General features: G+C 57.9%; 5 protein-coding genes across 5 annotated transcripts; 4 read left to right on the top strand and 1 right to left on the bottom strand.

Moving 5' to 3' along the window:
• Positions 1 to 1,164: 1,164 nt before the first annotated feature.
• On the top strand, positions 1,165 to 2,259 carry ISF_06197 (Aldolase-type TIM barrel; the record flags this gene model as incomplete). The annotated part of the gene is made up of 1 exon (XM_018849801.1): positions 1,165 to 2,259. One exon carries the CDS (start codon positions 1,165 to 1,167, stop codon positions 2,257 to 2,259), a length of 1,095 nt encoding a protein of 364 aa, XP_018702778.1.
• A 108-nt stretch (positions 2,260 to 2,367) lies between these two features.
• Positions 2,368 to 4,140, bottom strand: ISF_06196 (Major facilitator superfamily domain, general substrate transporter; the record flags this gene model as incomplete). Its single annotated transcript, XM_018849800.1, has 2 exons — positions 2,368 to 3,572; positions 3,630 to 4,140. 2 exons carry the CDS (start codon positions 4,138 to 4,140, stop codon positions 2,368 to 2,370), a joined length of 1,716 nt encoding a protein of 571 aa, XP_018702777.1.
• A 3,708-nt stretch (positions 4,141 to 7,848) lies between these two features.
• ISF_06195 (carnitine acetyl transferase) lies at positions 7,849 to 10,636 on the top strand (the record flags this gene model as incomplete). Its single annotated transcript, XM_018849799.1, has 3 exons — positions 7,849 to 8,287; positions 8,346 to 10,358; positions 10,461 to 10,636. 3 exons carry the CDS (start codon positions 7,849 to 7,851, stop codon positions 10,634 to 10,636), a joined length of 2,628 nt encoding a protein of 875 aa, XP_018702776.1.
• A 1,218-nt stretch (positions 10,637 to 11,854) lies between these two features.
• Positions 11,855 to 12,766, top strand: ISF_06194 (hypothetical protein; the record flags this gene model as incomplete). The annotated part of the gene is made up of 1 exon (XM_018849798.1): positions 11,855 to 12,766. One exon carries the CDS (start codon positions 11,855 to 11,857, stop codon positions 12,764 to 12,766), a length of 912 nt encoding a protein of 303 aa, XP_018702775.1.
• A 1,019-nt stretch (positions 12,767 to 13,785) lies between these two features.
• Positions 13,786 to 17,440, top strand: ISF_06193 (hypothetical protein; the record flags this gene model as incomplete). Its single annotated transcript, XM_018849797.1, has 3 exons — positions 13,786 to 14,357; positions 14,416 to 14,438; positions 14,493 to 17,440. The coding sequence occupies 3 exons, from the start codon at positions 13,786 to 13,788 to the stop codon at positions 17,438 to 17,440; spliced, it is 3,543 nt and encodes a 1,180-aa protein (XP_018702774.1).
• Positions 17,441 to 18,282: the final 842 nt, after the last annotated feature.

Genomic DNA, 18,282 nt, shown 5'->3' with positions numbered 1-18,282 from the left:
CTGCAAGCAACAGAATTGCTCCAATGGTTGATTCAGATGTGGCTTCGTTCATGCGACTCATTCGCTCGCGAATCCCACGAATAGCTTTGTACTGATAGCCAAGAACTTCGTTCGCTACGTATTCACCAGTCACCGTGGAGAGCATGGCCAGCATCACGGCATTGACAAGGGTTGGGTCGACCAAGCCTTGGCGGAACACCGCTTGCACGCTCTGAAAAGCGAACGGCTTTGCGACGCTAAACACTGGTTCCGGGGCTTGTCTCGCTCTATCTAAAACAAGTTCGATTACGGATACTTCGGGATGACTTGTCGTCTTTTCGTTGAGCACTTACAGTCGTCCAGCAACACACGCAGCCTTGATGAATCCACCGCGAGAGTCTGATGAACTGGGTTGAATGCGTCTGCTGATGAGGGAGACGACGTGGGCACGGCATCTGAGCCACCTTTACTACCCAAGTAATACGATGTCGTATTGGCCATGGACGAGCCGCGTATTATATGAAAATTGCTTTGTGTGTCCAGCTGACGCTTTCGCTTCTTCTCTAATCCCTGCTTAACCGCATGCGAGCGAGCCTGTCGCTGGGCTTTCGAGTTCCGCGGCTTGTTTAGTGCTGAAATGGACACGAAGCGAAATTTCTCGTCATCTTTCCGTTGTCAGCTCAAAATGGAATATGGACAGACTTTTGTGTTGCCTACGCTGCATACTGGTTGTGGCGTCGTGCGTCACATTGTGAGCAGCCATATTGACGTAGGGCGATGATGAATGTCTTGGCCGAGCAACAGCTTGTGTGTTGGGCTACAACCTTTTTACTATGAGCCAAGAAAATAGAATCATATATTTTGGCCTGCTTCCGTATAACCCGCAAGATGCTTGGAGAGCGATGCTTAGAAATCAGCTTTGAGAGCCGCGTGAATGCCCCCGCATAAATCGACTTACACCTAGCAGTAACTCCCTTCCCATTTGGGAATAATCTAATTGCCTAAAAAGGAAGTATGTTCGCAATGGCGACAGTTTCATATTAACTACGGAATTTTGCCATGGACGAACGGGTAGCTGCAGAGTAAGACCGAGACATCCTTCAGACGTGGCTATAAAGTCTTGAGGGTCACACCTCCCCAAGGCGTCCAAGTCGACAACGGCAACAGCCTTTACTCCTTCTCACAATGACCGAATCTCGTCTCTTGAAGCCTATCAAAATCGGGACCATGCAGCTCACGCAGCGCATTGGAATGGCTCCCCTTACTCGCTTCCGTGCCAGCAACGATCGCGTGCCCGGACCGATCATGGCAGAGTACTATGCCCAGCGATCCGCCGTGCCGGGCACCCTCATCATCGGCGAGGGGACGCTCATCGCTCCTTCAGCCTGCGGCGGCTTTGACAATGCTCCCGGCATCTGGAGTCCGGCACAAGTCGCCGGCTGGAAGGCCGTCACGGACCGCGTACACGCCAACGGCTGTTTCATCTACTGCCAGCTCTTTGCCATGGGCCGGGTGGCCACCGTCGACGGTGCCGCAAAAGATGGCACTGCAATTGTCGGCCCAAGCGCCATCGCCATGGATGACGATGCGCCCGTCCCGCGCGCCATGACGCTGGACGAGATCCGGCAGATGGTTGCGGACTTCGTGTCGGCGGCTGAGAATGCCATCGCGGCTGGCTTTGACGGCGTGGAGTGCCACGGCGCCAATGGCTATCTGGTCGATCAATTCACCCAGGACGTGAGCAACCAGCGAGACGACGCTTACGGGGGAAGCGTTGAGAACAGGTCGCGCTGTGTCGTGGAAATCGTCGAAGCAGTCGCCAAGGCCATCAACCCTGAGCGAGTCGGGTTGCGTCTCAGCCCGTGGAGCACGTTTCAGGGCATGAAGATGGAGAACCCGATCCCTCAATTCACGGACGTCATACAAAAGGCAAACAAGTTGAACTTGGCATACCTGCATCTGGTCGAGTCGAGAATAGCCGGCAGTTCGGACTCCGCGGGCACAGAGTCGTTGGACTTTGCGTATCCGCTGTGGGATGGGCCGCTGCTTGTTGCCGGAGGATACGATGTGCAAGGTGCAATGAAACTCGTGGATGATAAACGCGCAAAGGAAATCGCGGTCATGTTTGGGAGACACTTCATCTCCAATCCAGACCTTGTGTACCGGATGCAGAAGGGTCTTGAGCTCGCAGAATACAAGCGCGACTCGTTTTACACGCACGATGCCATGGGATACACTGACTATCCCTTCAGCCCAGAATACTCGTCTATTCCCGCATAGACTTGCCGCGAATTTGGCCATTGGTAGAGTTCAGATGGCTACTTGGTGGTAGATGGGGCGCCGTAGAATATAGAACTCTATCAATTTGAACAATTCACTTTCTTTCCCTTAAGCAGACTCCTCCGGGGGTATCTCTTTGTATGATCTTCCCCGTCCAATCGGCTCCATAGCTATGCTCTTGGTATCACAGCGCGAATGCTTGGCTCGCAGCAAGTACCATAAATACGGCTCGCGAATCACGGCATCTTCCTTATGTCCGCTGGAGGATCCCTCCTTGCCGAGAATCACGTTGCCCATGAACAGACAAGCAACGCAGGACAGCGCCATGAACGGGACGATGGAGACGTATGCCCAGACCATGCCGTTCTTGACACTATCGACCGAGCCCTCCGCGTACTCGCCGTCCTTGGCGTCCAGCCCCGACGTGTTGTTGAACACAGCCGACATGATCGTAAGCCCGACCGTGCCGCCAAAAGGGACCGCGATGCCCACGAGCGCCAATACCGACGCGCGGTGCGTCTTGAAGACGCCGATGCCGTGCAGCGGCGCCACCATGAACTTGAAGCCCATCCCGACGCCCACCAGCGCCATCATGCCCAAGACACTCGGCGAGTGCGCCGCATGCATCGCCCACGCCAGACCGGCCACGCCGGTGGTCTCGACGACGGTGCCGAGAAGCAGCGGTGGGTAGGTCATGCGCGGCCAGCGGCTGCACAGCAGCGCGCACGCGCACGCGCCGGCGCCCAGCCCGGGCACGAAGCACAGCAGCTGCAGACCGGCGCGGTCCGCGCCGTGGCCCTGGACGCGCACGAAGAAGGTGCTGCCAAAGTAGAGCACGGAAAAGGTGGCGGCGCCCGTGGCACACTCGACGCAGAACAGCAACGCCATGTCCCTGGTAGACAGGAGCGCCCATGGGATCATGGGCCGCTGCCGGGGGAGCCTGTCGGCGAGGGGGTGGCCGGGCTCGAGGAGGCGCTCCCACAAGACAAAGGCGGCGAGCAGGACGGCGCCGGCGACGAGTGGGCCGATGACGGCGGGGGAGGACCACGGGTGGGCGGCGCCGCCCCAGGTGAGGCCGAGGATGAGGAGGCCGAAGCCGGCGATGAAGAGGAGCTGGCCGCCGAGGTCGACGGTCTTGAGGCGCGCGAGGAACCGGGTGCGTCGGCCGGTCTCGTGCGTTTCGTCGAGCTCGGGGATCGGCTGCGGGCCGAGGAGATGCCTTCGGAGCACGAGGAGCACGACGACAAGACTGAAAACTCCAATCGGCAGGTTGATGGCGAAGCACCAGCGCCAGTTGACCTTTGTGAGGAAGCCTGCGTGGTTGGTTAGCTTTGCAGGAGCACGAACGAAGACAGAGGGCAAGGACGCACCTCCGATGACAGGGCCCAGCCCGTAGGAGACTCCCCCGACGATGGAGAGGATGGCCCAGCTCTTGGCGCTCTCCTCGAGAGACACGCTGTCGGCGAGGACGGTGCGCGTCAGGACGCCGAGGCCCGAGGCGGCGACGCCCTGCAGCGCGCGGCCGAGCAGCAGCACAGCGTACGCCGAGGTCGGCGCGGCGGTACAGAGCGTGCTCCCGACGACCATGAGCAGGATGGCTGACGACAACGCGGCGCTCCGGCCGAAGACGTCGGCGATCTGCGCCCAGAACGGGATGAAGGCGGACGAGGTGAGGTTGAAGGAGGAGACGATCCAGTTTTGCTGGGAGATTTTGTCAAAGTCTTTGGCGATCCAAAACAGGGCACTTGCTATTCTAGAGGGCAGGTCAGTATAGTGCTTGGTCTTCTCCTCCGGCTGTCGAGGTCTGCTTGAGAGACGCACATGGTCGAGTCGAGGGCTTGAAGGGCATAGGGCCAGACAAGGCAGAAGACGAGGAGCCATCTGTGTTTTCTCCGTGCTGATGTTGTGGTTCTGCAATCAGAGCATGCTTGGGGACTGGAGTGTTCCCGGTGAATGCAGGTCGGGTATTCTTTCGATTTCGATTTGCGGAAAAGGGACAGCATGGTGCGAGGAGGTGTTGTTACGGAGGCGCGCACTGCTTCGGCGCGGTGATGGTTGTCGAAATTGGTCTGCCTAGAGTATTTCGAGTCGCCTGTATATGAGGAAACTGTTGCATGCTTTACAAGTCTAGAGCAATAGCGAGCTGTGCTGAGGGAGGCATCCGGTCTTATACGTGCTTTACGAGATCCAGGTACGGTCAGCGGGGCGGTGTCAAGCCTTGCCCAGGAGCGAGCAAGTGATGCTCAGGGCTGACGATCAGGCCAAGCTGCGTAAGATGAAGATGAAATTGAGCATATCAGCGCCATCATTTGTCCTTGACAGGTGGAATCTGGCAGGGCTTTTGCAGTGAGTACGGCGCAGGGTGCCGGGTCCGGGTGGGTCCCGAGAGCCAGGGCCGTTGAATTTTCGAATGGACCTCCCAAAGAGGAAATTCCGGCGAGAGCCTCGCGGCCTCGCGCTTGGCGGCGGGCGGCGATGCAAAACTGCCAAGAATCTAGCAAGGAATAATTGTAAGTTGAGATGGACTTTGATTGGGCTTTTGCTTAGGTGGGGATGTTGTTAAAAAATCGAAACAACATCCCGAGATGGTAAGGTGAGAAGGGGAAGGGCTGTCCCAAGGCGGGAGTTGGTGAATGACAGATAAATAGGGCTCGGCCTGCAGTTGTGCGATTTCGCAGCCAGCGAAATTGATTCCCTCTTTGTATTCACTTTATTCAGAATTTTGGTAGAATTATCAGGTGCCATTTTGTCATGAGTCTTGGGCAGGAGTGTACTTTGACGAGCGTCTTCTTCCAGTGAGCCACCTAGGCGACAAGTATTGAAGTATTGGCCAAAAAGCTTCGACATTCGGCCGCGTATGGCGTTGGATTTGAAATTGAGTGTTTAATGAGAAATACCAGACGCGACTGATAGATAGTTGCCGCTTGTGCTTCCGAGGCAAGGCTGCGATTGAATTCACCAGTGACGTCGCTGTCCCTTGGGCCGAAGGCAACGCTATAAAATATCAAGTTAGTGGAGGGACTGCCCACTGGGGATAAAGTATCTGTGGTCACGGTTCATAAAAAAAAAACTTTGCATACACATGTAGGTGGCTGGACGATGGGAAAGAAAAATAAAGAGGAAATTCCAAAAGAAAATGGCAATGAATTTATTGGTGAAGCATAGTTGATTATTCTTGAGGAAAAATGTCGCTCGCTCCTTGAGTTTGTCTCGCCGGCAGTCGCTGATTGCAAGCCAAGCGCCAGTTAACGTCAGACTTCCGCCCGTCCGGGAGGCTCACCAACTTGCACGATAGGCTGTGGCCCGGGGCCGTATTTAGTTCCCAAGATAATGTAAGCGCAGGTAAACTGGGTGGCTGTTACTGGCTGGTCAGCTGGTCAGCCTGGGGACAGCGGCAATGGGCCGCATTTAATTGTGGGAAAGGAGTGCAAAGGCATGGTTACCTTGGGGTTCTTGATGAAGCAGCAATGGCGGGGTAGTTACAGAATTTGCGCTCTCAAGCCATTTTCTTTGAGTATTCGAGATTCTCAGTGAGGTGAGGCATAACTAGCTAACTAATGGGCCGACCATATGTAGTGCGTACGGCCAGAAAAGATGCTACCTTGTGTAGGGTGTATAACTAGGAAGCTCGATAGCAAGCGCCTTGACCGTGATTATAGTGAGGAGAGTAATATTCTATGGGGCCATAAGCTGGCAGGGCTATGACGAGGCTATTAACCACGCCTACTTACTGTTCGTTGCCGTTGACTTTGAGTAGAGGCTAGCGATGCTACGTTAGGTGGAACCTTGATGTGGGTGTGCTTGCTGTAAGTTTGTTAGTTTTTTAGTTTGCTAGGTGCTGTGTTGGTGTCTTGTTTGTCTGGGGAATGACTTGAGCCGAAACATCCACTCGCCCGAGAGAAAGAGAGAGAGAGAGAGAGAGAGAGAGAGAGAGAGGCAGAGAGTGGGCGAGTGAGTGAGAGCCGGGGGAAAAGAGATCAGTCATAATTATAATAATAATCATTGCTGGCTGATACTCTAAGAAGCTGCTGCTGTTGCAAGATCCTCCCATCCACTCTCGATATTTGCTCATCATTAGTTACCTACTCAACCACACGTTACCCGCGCCACACACAAGTTATTTCGGATTTCTTTCCTCCTGCAGCAGTACGCCGCTGCATCCATCATCAGTCTTCTCCCCTCCTGCTCGGACCGGACTGATCTGATTTGTTCGTCGAGACGATCAATCTCGGCCGCATGTGAGCCAGTCATTCTTTGTGCTCCTCTACAGCGACCGATACAACCATACACCCAACCCCAACGCCTCGAACCTCGCTTCCTAGCAAGTTTCCCATCTGACCAGCCTGATCCCATGTGAGACGCCAGCCCTGCTGCTCAGCGCCCTAATCTGGTTACCACCAGTACCATCATGACCGCGGCCAAGCTAACCAACCACCCCGTATTTTTACAGACCTGCAACGCCAAAATCAACCAAGCTCTCTATCTATCAACCCCAAAACCACATGTCAAACCATCCTCGATAGCTTCCTTCCCCTTCTGACTGTGTCCTCTCACAACTACTCCAGGCCCCTCCCTCCCGAGGCCACCACAGCCTTGCCCCGGACTAGGCTGATCCCCGATCCCAGTCGCCCTGCAGCGCGCACCATTTTCCCATCTGTCGTCCTTGTCAGCATCTTCATCCTCATACTCACTCATCCTTATCGCGCATCCGTTCTTGGTCCTCATCTCCGACGCCTGCTGCACTCAGGGGGTTGTGACGACGAGTTAGTTTAAACGCACCGGACGAACGATCCCGTCACAGCCGTGATACCCTTTTTTCCCTCGGTAAGCCCATTCTTCCATTCCATCCATCCCGCCTTCAACCCATCATTTCCCGGCCCTTGTTCCGGCGCCACGCCCAAGCAAGTCCCCAACTCTACCCGGCCGGCCGGACGTGCGGAGCTCTCCCATCCCATCCCATCCCACTCACCATCACCCTCACCCCGGCATGCTTGTCGCTTACCTTTCCCTCCTTGGCCCTTGGCTCTGATGACTTGCTATTACTCTCGTTTTGCTACTTCGTCTGGAGCAACCCCCACCCCCCTCCCCCCTTCTCTCTAGTTCGAGAATGTCTTCCCCATGCTGTTCCCGATCGCGCCTTGCCCATGCCCACCGATAACCTGGTCTTGTGGGATCCATCAGCCTCATCCCACTCCCCCGTCATGAGCCGCTCCCCTTCACACCCCCCTCCCGTCTCACTCCCCGGGGCTCGTGCTCATCTTTCTCTATTAGTATATTAGATTACCCTCCTCCTTCAACTTCCCTCGCTCATATTCTGTTTATACCTCACTTTTCATTTCACCTCACCACACCTACGCTGGCTCCATCGCAGTCTTGCTCCGTGAGACTCTGTTGGTCACCAGTCCTCACTCGTGAGATGCCCGCCTACTGCACTCAAGACTGCCATTACTTTTACCGCACCGCCCTGCGCGGTCTAAACATCTGCACCACCGTCTCACCCCTCTACTCCTGATACCAGTCGCATCGATAGGGATACTACACAAACCACACCATCCCCAACCTCTCAACGACCCATAACTAACTTCCACCATGACGACTGAAGTCAGAACATTCACTTCGCCTCAGCCTCTTGGCCAGACTCTAGCTCTCGAGCCTTTGCCCCTCGTCAGAACTCCGCGAACCCTCCCTAGCGACACGCTCAAGCCCGAGGACTTGCGCAAGGACAGCAACACCCCGCCGTCGGACTCGGAGAGGCGGCCTTCCGTCTACACCAAATTTCCAATGTCGAGCGACTCTGGCAAGGGCGGCGTCACCTTTGCCAGCCAGGACAAGCTACCTAAGCTTCCTATCCCCGAGCTCGCTTCGACGTGTCGCAGATATATTGAGGCCCTCAAGCCTCTTCAGAACGCACGAGAGCGTTCCGACACACAGCAGGCGGTCGACGAGTTTCTGCGACGAGATGGCCCAGAACTGCAAGAAAAACTCAAAAACTATGCCCAGGGCAAGACGAGCTACATTGAGCAGTTTTGTAAGTCGGCCGGAGTTTTCATGTGTCTGTTCCAAAGGATGGCATACTAACAGATTAGGGTACGATTCATACCTCAACTATGACAACCCCGTTGTCCTCAATCTGAACCCGTTCTTCCTGCTTGAAGATGATCCCACGCCAGCTAGAAACAACCAGGTGACCCGGGCCGCGTCGCTCGTCGTCTCGGCGCTCGAGTTCATCCGCGCAGTCCGAAAGGAGGAGCTGCCACCAGACATGATCAAGGGCACGCCACTGTGCATGTACCAGTTCTCGCGGCTCTTTGGCACGGCGCGGGTGCCGACCGAGGCGGGCTGTCAGATCGAGCAGGACCCCGACTCCAAGCACATGGTGGTCATGTGCCACGGGCAGGTGTACTGGTTCGACGTGCTGGACGACAACTCGGACGCCATCATGACGGAGCGGGACATCGCCGTCAACCTGCAGACCATCATCGACGACGCGCAGCAGACGCCGATCCAGGAGGCGGCCAAGGGCGCCGTCGGCGTGCTGAGCACGGAGAACCGCAAGGTGTGGTCGGGCCTGCGGGACGTGCTGACGCGGGAGCCCGAGTCGAACAACGCCGACTGCCTCAACATCGTCGACTCGGCGCTCTTCGCGCTGTGCCTCGACTACAGCGAGCCGGGCAGCGTGGCCGACCTCTGCCAGAACATGCTCTGCGGCACCAGCGAGGTGCGCAACGGCGTCCAGATCGGCACCTGCACCAACCGCTGGTACGACAAGCTGCAGATCATCGTCTGCAAGAACGGCAGCGCCGGCATCAACTTTGAGCACACGGGCGTCGACGGCCACACCGTGCTGCGCTTCGCCAGCGACGTCTACACCGACACCATCCTGCGCTTCGCCCGCTCCATCAACGGCCAGGCGCCCTCGCTCTGGACCTCCACCAGCCCGGACCCCTCCCGCCGCGACCCGGAGAGCTTCGGCGACGTCAACACCACCCCGCGCAAGCTGACCTGGGACATGCACCCGGAGCTCAGCATCGCCGTGCGCTTCGCCGAGACCCGCCTCGCCGACCTCATCGAGCAGAACGAGTTCCAGTGCCTTGACTTTGCCGCCTACGGCAAGACCTTCATCACCAGCATGGGCTTCTCGCCCGACGCCTACGTCCAGATGGCCTTCCAGGCGGCCTACTACGGCCTGTATGGCCGCGTTGAGTGCACCTACGAGCCGGCCATGACCAAGGTCTACCTGCACGGCCGCACCGAGGCGGTCCGTCCCGTGACGGACGAGTCGGTCCGCTTCGTGCAGACCTTTTGGGGCGACAATCCAGTCGAAAAGAAGCTCGAGGCGCTCCGGGAAGCCTGCCGGAAGCACGTGGCCAACACGCGCACCTGCGCCAAGGCGGAGGGCTGCGACCGCCACCTGTACGCGCTGCTGTGCGTCTGGCAAAAGTACGTCGACGGCGGCTTCTACAGCGGCAGCGGCAGCGACGCGTCCTCGAGCGGCGAGAGCTGCGGCACCGCGAGCAGCCCGCGCGAGGCTCCCCTGTCGGACAGCGAAGAGCCCGCCTGTACCCAAGTGGCCGCCCAGCCCACGCGGGGCCGCGGCGACAGCACCGGCTCGCGCTCCCGTGGCTCCGGCGCAGGCCAGGACCTGCCCCTCCTCTTCGCCGACGGCGGCTGGGACAAGCTCAACACCACCGTGCTGTCGACGTCCAACTGCGGCAACCCGGCGCTCCGCCACTTTGGCTTCGGCCCGACCTCGGCCGAGGGCTTCGGCATCGGGTACATCATCAAGGACGAGGGCATCTCCATCTGCGTCTCCTCCAAGCACCGCCAGACGCGCCGCTTCGTCGACGCCCTCGAGAGCTACCTACTCGAGATCCGCCGCGTCCTGCGCCTGTCCAGCCGCAAGTCGTCGACCGCCAAGGTGAGCCGCGCCCGCGAGGCCGAGGAGTCCGCCCGGCCTCCGCTGCACCACGCTTCGGCGAGCCGGGTGAAGAACCGCGGCAGGCCGCTGACGGAGCCGGTCAAGGCTGGCGCGGAGGCGCAGCAGCAGGCCGTTGCGGAGGAGAGCATGCCTGCAAGCGACGATGATGAATTAGGAGGATGTAAGTTTGAAGTCGGCCCCTGTTATTCACCTTTTCTTTTCTTTTTCGCATCCACCTTGGAGAGAGCGAATTGACAGCAGCTAACGTGATTGTTTCCCGCAGATGGATTCTTCGATGCAGGGATGCTCCTGCAGGCGCTCAAGGCTCGCGAGGCGACCGAGGCGCGCAAGACGGAGGCTGCCGCCGACTCGACGGAGCAGACGAAGCCGTCCGAGCGAGCGGCCGTGCAGGCGAGACGCCGCGGCGATATCGGCAAGAAGCTGCGCCTGGCTGAATAACGGGAAGTACAGTACATGGAAGACACTGAGGGATGCATGATGTTCTACATCGGATATAAACTGTCGGTTGCCTAAACGGGGGCAATTAGGTACACTCCTTCTAGGAGACCTTGTTGGACAAGGATCCTGGCGTATACAATGGATGCTGAAAGCGTGCTTCCCTTGCTCTTCTCACAGCTAGACTGTTTTAATTGCTTTTCGAAACATTACTTGGCGTTGTAACAGCGAGAGGAAGGCCACCGATTAACGCGCAGACAAGACACACACACAAGTTACCCTATACGCCGACGCACAAAGTATAGCCCAGCCACAGCGACTGGCAGTCAGGCCCGACTCTGGGGTTCCATTTGTAAAACTCAGGCAGCGAAATCCCGTAGGCTTGCGCGATTACGTAGCACCCATCTCCTTGCACCACAGTGTGCCACCTCTTACAATCCTAAGCTGCCCCAAGCTGCGTCTGTGATGTAAACTGCTAGCTATCCTATGACCACGTCCTCTAGTAATGATAGACTTTCGCTATAACCAGGTGTGTACAGTATGTTACTACCTAGGTAGGTAGCAAGGTAAGTATAAGGTAGGCAGGTACATTAGATACCTAGTAGGCCTTGACACCTGTTGGCAGCCATCTTATGTAGGTATTACCAGGTACCAATGACGGAGATACCACTACCTACCACTGACTACCTACTTATGTATGTATGTACTGTATGTACTGTATGTACTGTATGTACTGTATGTACTGTACATACCTCTTGCTTGCTTCCCACCCGTTTTGGACTGTTCTTGATTCCACTATTTCGAATTCATAGTGCTCAACTGTAAACTAGAGCTTCACTCTTATCGTTTCTTTTCTTGTCTTTCGCTTCCTTACTTTCTTTCTTTCTTTCTATTTCTTTTTCTTTTTCTGCCCGCTCCGGTGAGCAGGGCCAGGCACACGGCCGCCCTCCGTATTTCAGCGGGCCTTGCAGTATAACAAACAAAACAGTGGTCTTTCGCCTCTCGCCTTTGCCTCCGACAGTACCTCCGCCCTCAATCCTGCACCCAGACTTTTCATGCACTCTCTGCGCCGGCCTGCCCAAATATTGCCTGTTCCCCTCCTCAACCGTCCTCGAAAAGCCCTTCACCTACTTCGTGAAGCTTTCTCGGAGAGCCAACGAAAGCACCCCGCGCCCCCACTACGCAAAGCCATCCACATCACAACCCAGCTTCTTTTCTAACATGCCACGACGAGTCCTCACAGACGAGGAGTGCCAGCGCGTGAATGCCTATGAGGAAGCTCTGGAAGCTGCCCTGTGCGAGGTCAACCGCAGTGACTATGATGCTCGCTCCCGTGTCAGCCAAGCGGTAGAGCAGGCCTACCCGCTCAGCGCGGAGACCCGCGAAGCGATGGCGCTGGAGAAGACTGCTCAGTTCGCCGACCCGCTGCGACAGGTATCAAGCACCATCAACCTCAGCCAGCTCAAGCCGGACGCACCATGGGGCCTTGTTGTCTACCGAACGGCGTACGGCGATGATGCTGCTTGGAAGCGGATGCTCGACGAGCTCCAGGACCCCGTGGACTCGTTGCCGTACGAACCTGCGCCCAACCCAGAGCTCTACACGAGGCATCGGTTTGAGTTCATGGACGATCAAAGCCAGTTCCAAGGCGCCACCATGCAAACCTTGCGTGACAAGTTTTCCGCGTGGGTCGTGGATGGGTACCGAGCCAACCTTAGGGAAGAGTACCGTGCCTCAGTGGAGGAAATTGACGTCGACATGGCTAGTTCCTTTGCCGGGACGCGCTACAACTTCTTCCTGGTTGTCGACGATATCTGTCTCGAGTCGCTGGACCAGGCCTGTGGCCCTGTAGTGAAGCTTGTGCAGGCACCGGGACACGAGGGTCAAGACTATAGCCTCTCAGTGGAGGAAATCCAGGAAATGGGCCCCAAGGAAGAAGACTCAGAGTGGGAGGGGGGATTGACGGAAAGCGAGTATGAGAATGTTGGTTGGATGTATATGGAAACGTCGGATTATGCCGTCTTTCAGGAATATTTGGCGGAACCTTCCAACTGGGAAGACGAGTACTTACGACCGCCCAAGTTGAGATCTCAGGATGGATTTGAAGATGCGCCGGGGTCGTGGAGGAAATGATGGTAAATATGAAACGACTAAGAACACTGTAGTAGCGCCTGGCAGACGGTAGTCTGCAAAGTCTACCTGGCAAGTTTCTCGTCGTTTCTACGGTTCGCGCCATAAGAGGATCGCTTCATCCGTCGCAAGGGTTTGCGTCTAGCACAGATGACTTCGCTTTTGTTTCTGACGACCCTTCTTCAGACAAGACTGATGCGCTCTATGACAAAACATCTGGCCAAACGCTGTGGTCAGTCCAACAGTCCAAGACACGTGCCTCTAGAAGAAACTGAAGGGGTGGGCAGCACCAAGGAGTGGCATGCCGTACTATACATACGTTGGTCTCTTTCCAGAGGCGCAGTGTGTGTGTAAAACACATACACACACAGAGAGAGATACATACGTAGGTTTCTGTGCGTGAACATGTACGGATACCATAAAGCAGTCCATCCAGTGAGACGCATCCTCGCCGGCATGCATAAATGCAAAACAACTACATGAGGCCATGAGTTTAAAAACAGCATAAAACAGATTATTTCTTTTTGAAAAACAAAAAAAAAAGATATTCCAAAGAGAAATATAACAAGCAGCCTTGGAGTCTCCTGGTCTGATTTGGGTCTCTTGTAACAGACTTGACCCAAATACCAAATACTTCTACCGCAATAAAACTGCTCGGCCAGTAAAACAACCCTGGATATTTATTTGCCTAAATCAGTTACGCATGTATTGTACACAAGGTGCGAATGACTAGCCGCGTGTTACACCAGCCGGGCGGTTGAGTAACGTTGAGTAACCCCGCCATTCCACCTGCCCCCAGCCTCACCTCACACCTCACAACATCACCAGACAGGACAAGCAAGCGGTTATCTGCATGTGGCACAAGCCCATCTAGGTTCCCTGCTGCGCTGGGTATAAAATCTCTGGGTGTCTCTCTTCACCGGGGGATTTCTTCATTCTACCTCATGCTCTCTCCCAGCACACCCAGGAGAGGAAAATAACCGACGCGGCCTGCGAGGCGTAAACATCAACCACCACACAACATGGACGCCTTCGCCTCTCTCTCGCTCGCATCCACGCTGATGCAGTTCTCCGAATACGCGAGTCGCCTACTCGATCCCGCGCCGCAGCTCTACAAGCCAGCTCGCGGTTTCCCGACGGACAAGATATATGTCGAAGCCCTCGTCCAGGACCTGCTCGCCCTCAAGCAGAGCCTCAGGCGACAGCCGCCCCCCAGACACACATCGGCCAGCTACCAAGATCCCAGGACAGATAGTCCTACGGCGCTGGAAGTCCTCCACTCGCGCTCCCTAACGGTAGCGCAGGACCTCCTTGCCCATCTAACTCGACTGCGCCACAGGGCCACAGGGGCCGTGCAACACGTTGAAACGCAACGCAAGACTACACCTGATCGATGGCGGTCCATGCTGGGCGCTGATGGCCTGGAAGCCATGGACAGCCAGCAGCAGCCAGAGATGATGCAGTTCCAGACCTGGCACAGTTTTCACAGAGCGTTGCGCGCCACCTGGGAAAGGCAGGAGGAGATAGTCACCCTGGAGGACAGTATTTGGGGCATCCGAAGAGGTATTGAGTCCCGGATACTGGTTTCATTTCGGTAAGACGCACGTTCTTCCTCCTTACTACACATATCAGTGACTGACATCCGTTATCAGCGATGCTCTCGCTCATCTCGCCAGTCAGCGACCACAGACATCACACCAACTGAGGAGATTTACAACACGTATCTTAGACTCGTTTTATAATAGCGAGGAGGCTTTCATTACCCAGATACAAGTCCAATCTCAAAGGCTGCTACAGCTTGGCGAGTTCGAAAAGGTCTCCAACGACGACAATGACCCCCTCGGCATATCGCTAGACGACATCCTCCGGGGCATCGGCTCCCTGCGGACCCCGGAGCACGGCACCATCCGGAAAACGCCGCGAATCGCCAACGCACGCGTCGAGAGCGAGCTCCACACCCTCATCGTCGAGACGTGCATCCTAGACAGCCTCGCCTTCACGTCCATGATCGAGCGCCGCGAGACCGTCGAGCGCGCCCACGCCCGCACCTTCAACTGGATCTACCAGGACACCGACGCCGCGACGGCGGCGCCCGGCGGCGGCTTCGTCGACTGGTTGCGGCGCGGGCACGGCATCTACTGGATCAGCGGCAAGGTCGGCTGCGGCAAGTCGACGCTCATCCGCTTCCTCTGCGAGAACGAGGCGACGCGGCGCGCGCTCGCCGCCTGGGCCGGCCGCACGACGCCCTGCGAACTGTACAGCTTCTTCTTCTGGAACAGCGGGGCCGAGAGCCAGCGCTCGCTCGCCGGGCTCCTCCGCTCGCTGCTGTTCGACATGCTGCGGCGCCACCGCGGCCTGATGCACCGCGTGGTACCCGAGGCCGTACGGGGCGCCTGGGCGGCGCGCGCCGAGGCGGCACTGGAAGGCAACCTGCCGTACGACTCCGCCCTGCTGCAGCCTCCGGAGCCGGACACTCTGACAGTCCCCGAACTCGAGGATACCTTTCAGAGGACGCTCGAAGCCCTCACCGGCACCGGTGGGTTCTCGCTGTCGACAAAGCTGTGCTTCTTCATCGACGGCCTGGACGAGTACGGCGCCGAGCACCCGGAGCTAGTCGGCCTGCTGAACCGGTGGGCCGCCCTACCCGGCGTCAAGTTCTGCCTCTCCAGCCGGCCGCTGCGCGTTTTCGAAGAGGCCTTTTCTGGGCTTCCCACCCTGCGGCTGCAGGATCTGACGCACGGCGACCTGAGCCACTACGTCCGCGACCGCCTGTGCAGCCAGCCGCGCATGCGGCAGCTCCTCCACCACCCACGCGCCGCCGCCGCCGCCGCCGAGGTGTCCACCCTAATCCAGGACGCCGTCAGCAAGTCGCAGGGCGTCTTCCTGTGGGTCAAGCTCGCGGTGCAGTCGCTGGTGCTCGCGCTGCCGAGCTGCGACGACGGCGTGGCCGGCCTGAGGCGGCACGTCGACCGCCTCCCCGGCGACCTGGACGACCTGTTCGCGCACCTCATCGCGCATAGGGACCACGCGCACGCGGCGCGGCTCCTCCAGATCTTCCTGGCGGCCCGGAGGCAGGCGCCGGAAAAGGTCACGCTCCTCCAACTGTCCCTCGCCGATGACGAGGACGAGCTGCTGGCCGAGGACGCGCCCGTGAGAAGGATGCCCATCGCGGAGGTGGCAGCCCGCTGCCAGGCGACGGACGCGGAGCTGCAGGGCACCTGCGCGGGCTTGCTCGAGGCGCACGAGAGCAAGTACTCGAGCGCCGCGCCCGACGCCAAGGTGCTGGTCCTGCACCGCACCGTGTCCGACTGGCTCGCGCGGCCCGACGTGCAGGTGGCGCTCGTCGCGCAGACGGCCAGCGCCGCCGGCGGCCGCTTCAGCCCGTCCCTGGCACTCGTCCGGTCGCACGTGCTGCGCCTCAAGGGCCTTGACGTCGACTCCCGGCGGCCGCTCGACATGGGCCTCGTCGCCGACGCCGTCGCGCACGCCCGCAACGCCGAGGAGGAGCTCGGCGCCGGCTTCCCCGCGCTGTTCGACCAGCTCGACCTCGCCGTCGCCTACCAGTTCCGCCAAGGCGACTGCCGCGCCGTCTACGGCGTCGACGACAACGACGACCTGTCGGACACGAGCAGCGACGACGGCGAAGCGGCGGATACTGCATCCGACGGAAGCGCCAGCCCCGCGGTGACGCCGTCGCAGCTAACGAGCTACCTGCAGTCGTACCGCGCGTCCATGATGGCCAGCCAGTCCGGCATCTTCAGCACCATGAGCCTCGGCCCGCGATCCTCCCAGCGCCGGCCGCCACCGTCGCAGGCCACCGCCCCACTGCCCGAGAACGCGCTGGCCGCGTCGTACATTGCGCACCGGGAGACACGCTTCAGCGGCGTCCACCAGGGCCTACCGCCGCCGCCGCCGCCGCAGCGCACCCGGCGGGTCGGCACCGACCACCACCACTGGGCGTGGTGCCTCGAAGTCTCCGTACTGATACCGCTGCACGCCGCCGTCAGCTTCCACGACGTCGCACGCCTCGCCGGCCTGCGGCACTACACCGCCGCCAAGGCCGATGCCTCCGCGCTTGACCGGGACGTCGCGCAGCACCTGCTACATCGCGCCGTGACACCCGCCTCGGCGCGCCCCACCGCCGGCTCCGTCGTCGATCCCGTCGCGGTCGCCGACCTGCTCGCAGGCGGCGCCGACCCCAACTTCGCCTTCAACGACGAGGGGCCGACGCCCTGGGAGGCAGCGCTGGCAGCCGCCGCCTCGCACTTTGCGGCAACGACGACCGCGCACAACGACATAGTCTTGGGAGCAGAGGAGCTGGAGGCGGCCAAGGCGCGGCACAAGAAGGGCTGCGAGGACTGGATTGCGGTGGTGGGTTCGTTCCTGCGGCACGGGGCCGACCCGTACGCCGAGGCCAGGGTGCTGGACCTGGACCGCCGCCCGGTCGTCTCCGCCTGCGAGGTGCTGGAGTCGTACGCGCCGCGGTTCCTGGAGGAGGAGGTGGTGGCCTTGATGGAGCTTCTGGCGGAGAAGAGAGCAGAGGTTGACAGGAAGAAGATTGCCAGGACGAGGACATCCCCGGGTGTGGATATCGAGGGCAAGTCTCCTGTGCTGTCGTCGTCGTCGTCGGTCGCGTGGCCCATGTCTTGGATACCGATCCGCGACAGCTTTGTCTAGGCTCACTTTGTATGGATTAACTGACTACTTTGCTGCTCTTCCTCTAATAGAATCTTAATCTCCTATGCCTTCAAATACTGGTAGAAGCCGCCGCCTTGCAACTCGCATAAGTTCGAATCGCCAGCGAGAAATGTAGTGCATACCGCAGCCTCAGGCTACAAGGTCTTCGACCATGCCACTGTGGTCATGGATGGACGCTATGCACACGGTCTCAACGCAAACAAAACTTCACAGCCCCCTAAAGAGATTTGCGTGTATACGTATAGTATATATACATACTGGATTCCCTATACCTAAACAATCATACAATATGCCAGAATTGGAAAGGGAGCGCCCCTCCACGCTGCAACCCCTGATAAACTGCGTACCTTTGAAGCTCACATCATTGTGGCCATATAAATTTCCATCCAGCGGCTTTGAGCGGTCAGGGATGTACATTGGAAAGATTTCCATCCCAAGGTCGAAAATAAAACAACAAATCAAATGTCCAGCCACCCAAAGTACTCACAACTGTCCACAACCTATCTCACCCTACTATAAGAAGTGGTGTGGTTTTGGAACCGTTGCAAGCCGAGGCAAGGCAAAGAAGAGAAAAAAAATGACTCAACCTCAGAAACAAAAGAAAACAAGAAAAAGAAGGAAACTATAGTTGCAGAAACGGCAAGTAACATAAGGGCGTTATAAAAGCACAGTGATGCGAAGCGGGCTGTATCTATGCAATATCGATCCGTGTGATCTAGTACATGGCAAGAAAGCGTCTCTTGCACGAGTGGCAGCTCCTTCCCGTCATAAAGAAAAATTGAATGAAAACGGCGTGCAGCCGTGGGAGCGTTCCAAGTGTG

This window comes from Cordyceps fumosorosea, assembly GCF_001636725.1.
Source record: "Cordyceps fumosorosea ARSEF 2679 chromosome Unknown scaffold_16, whole genome shotgun sequence".
NCBI lineage: Eukaryota > Fungi > Ascomycota > Sordariomycetes > Hypocreales > Cordycipitaceae > Cordyceps > Cordyceps fumosorosea.
Note: the sequence above shows the minus strand (reverse complement) of the source record. Positions and strands in the feature narration are given on the sequence as shown.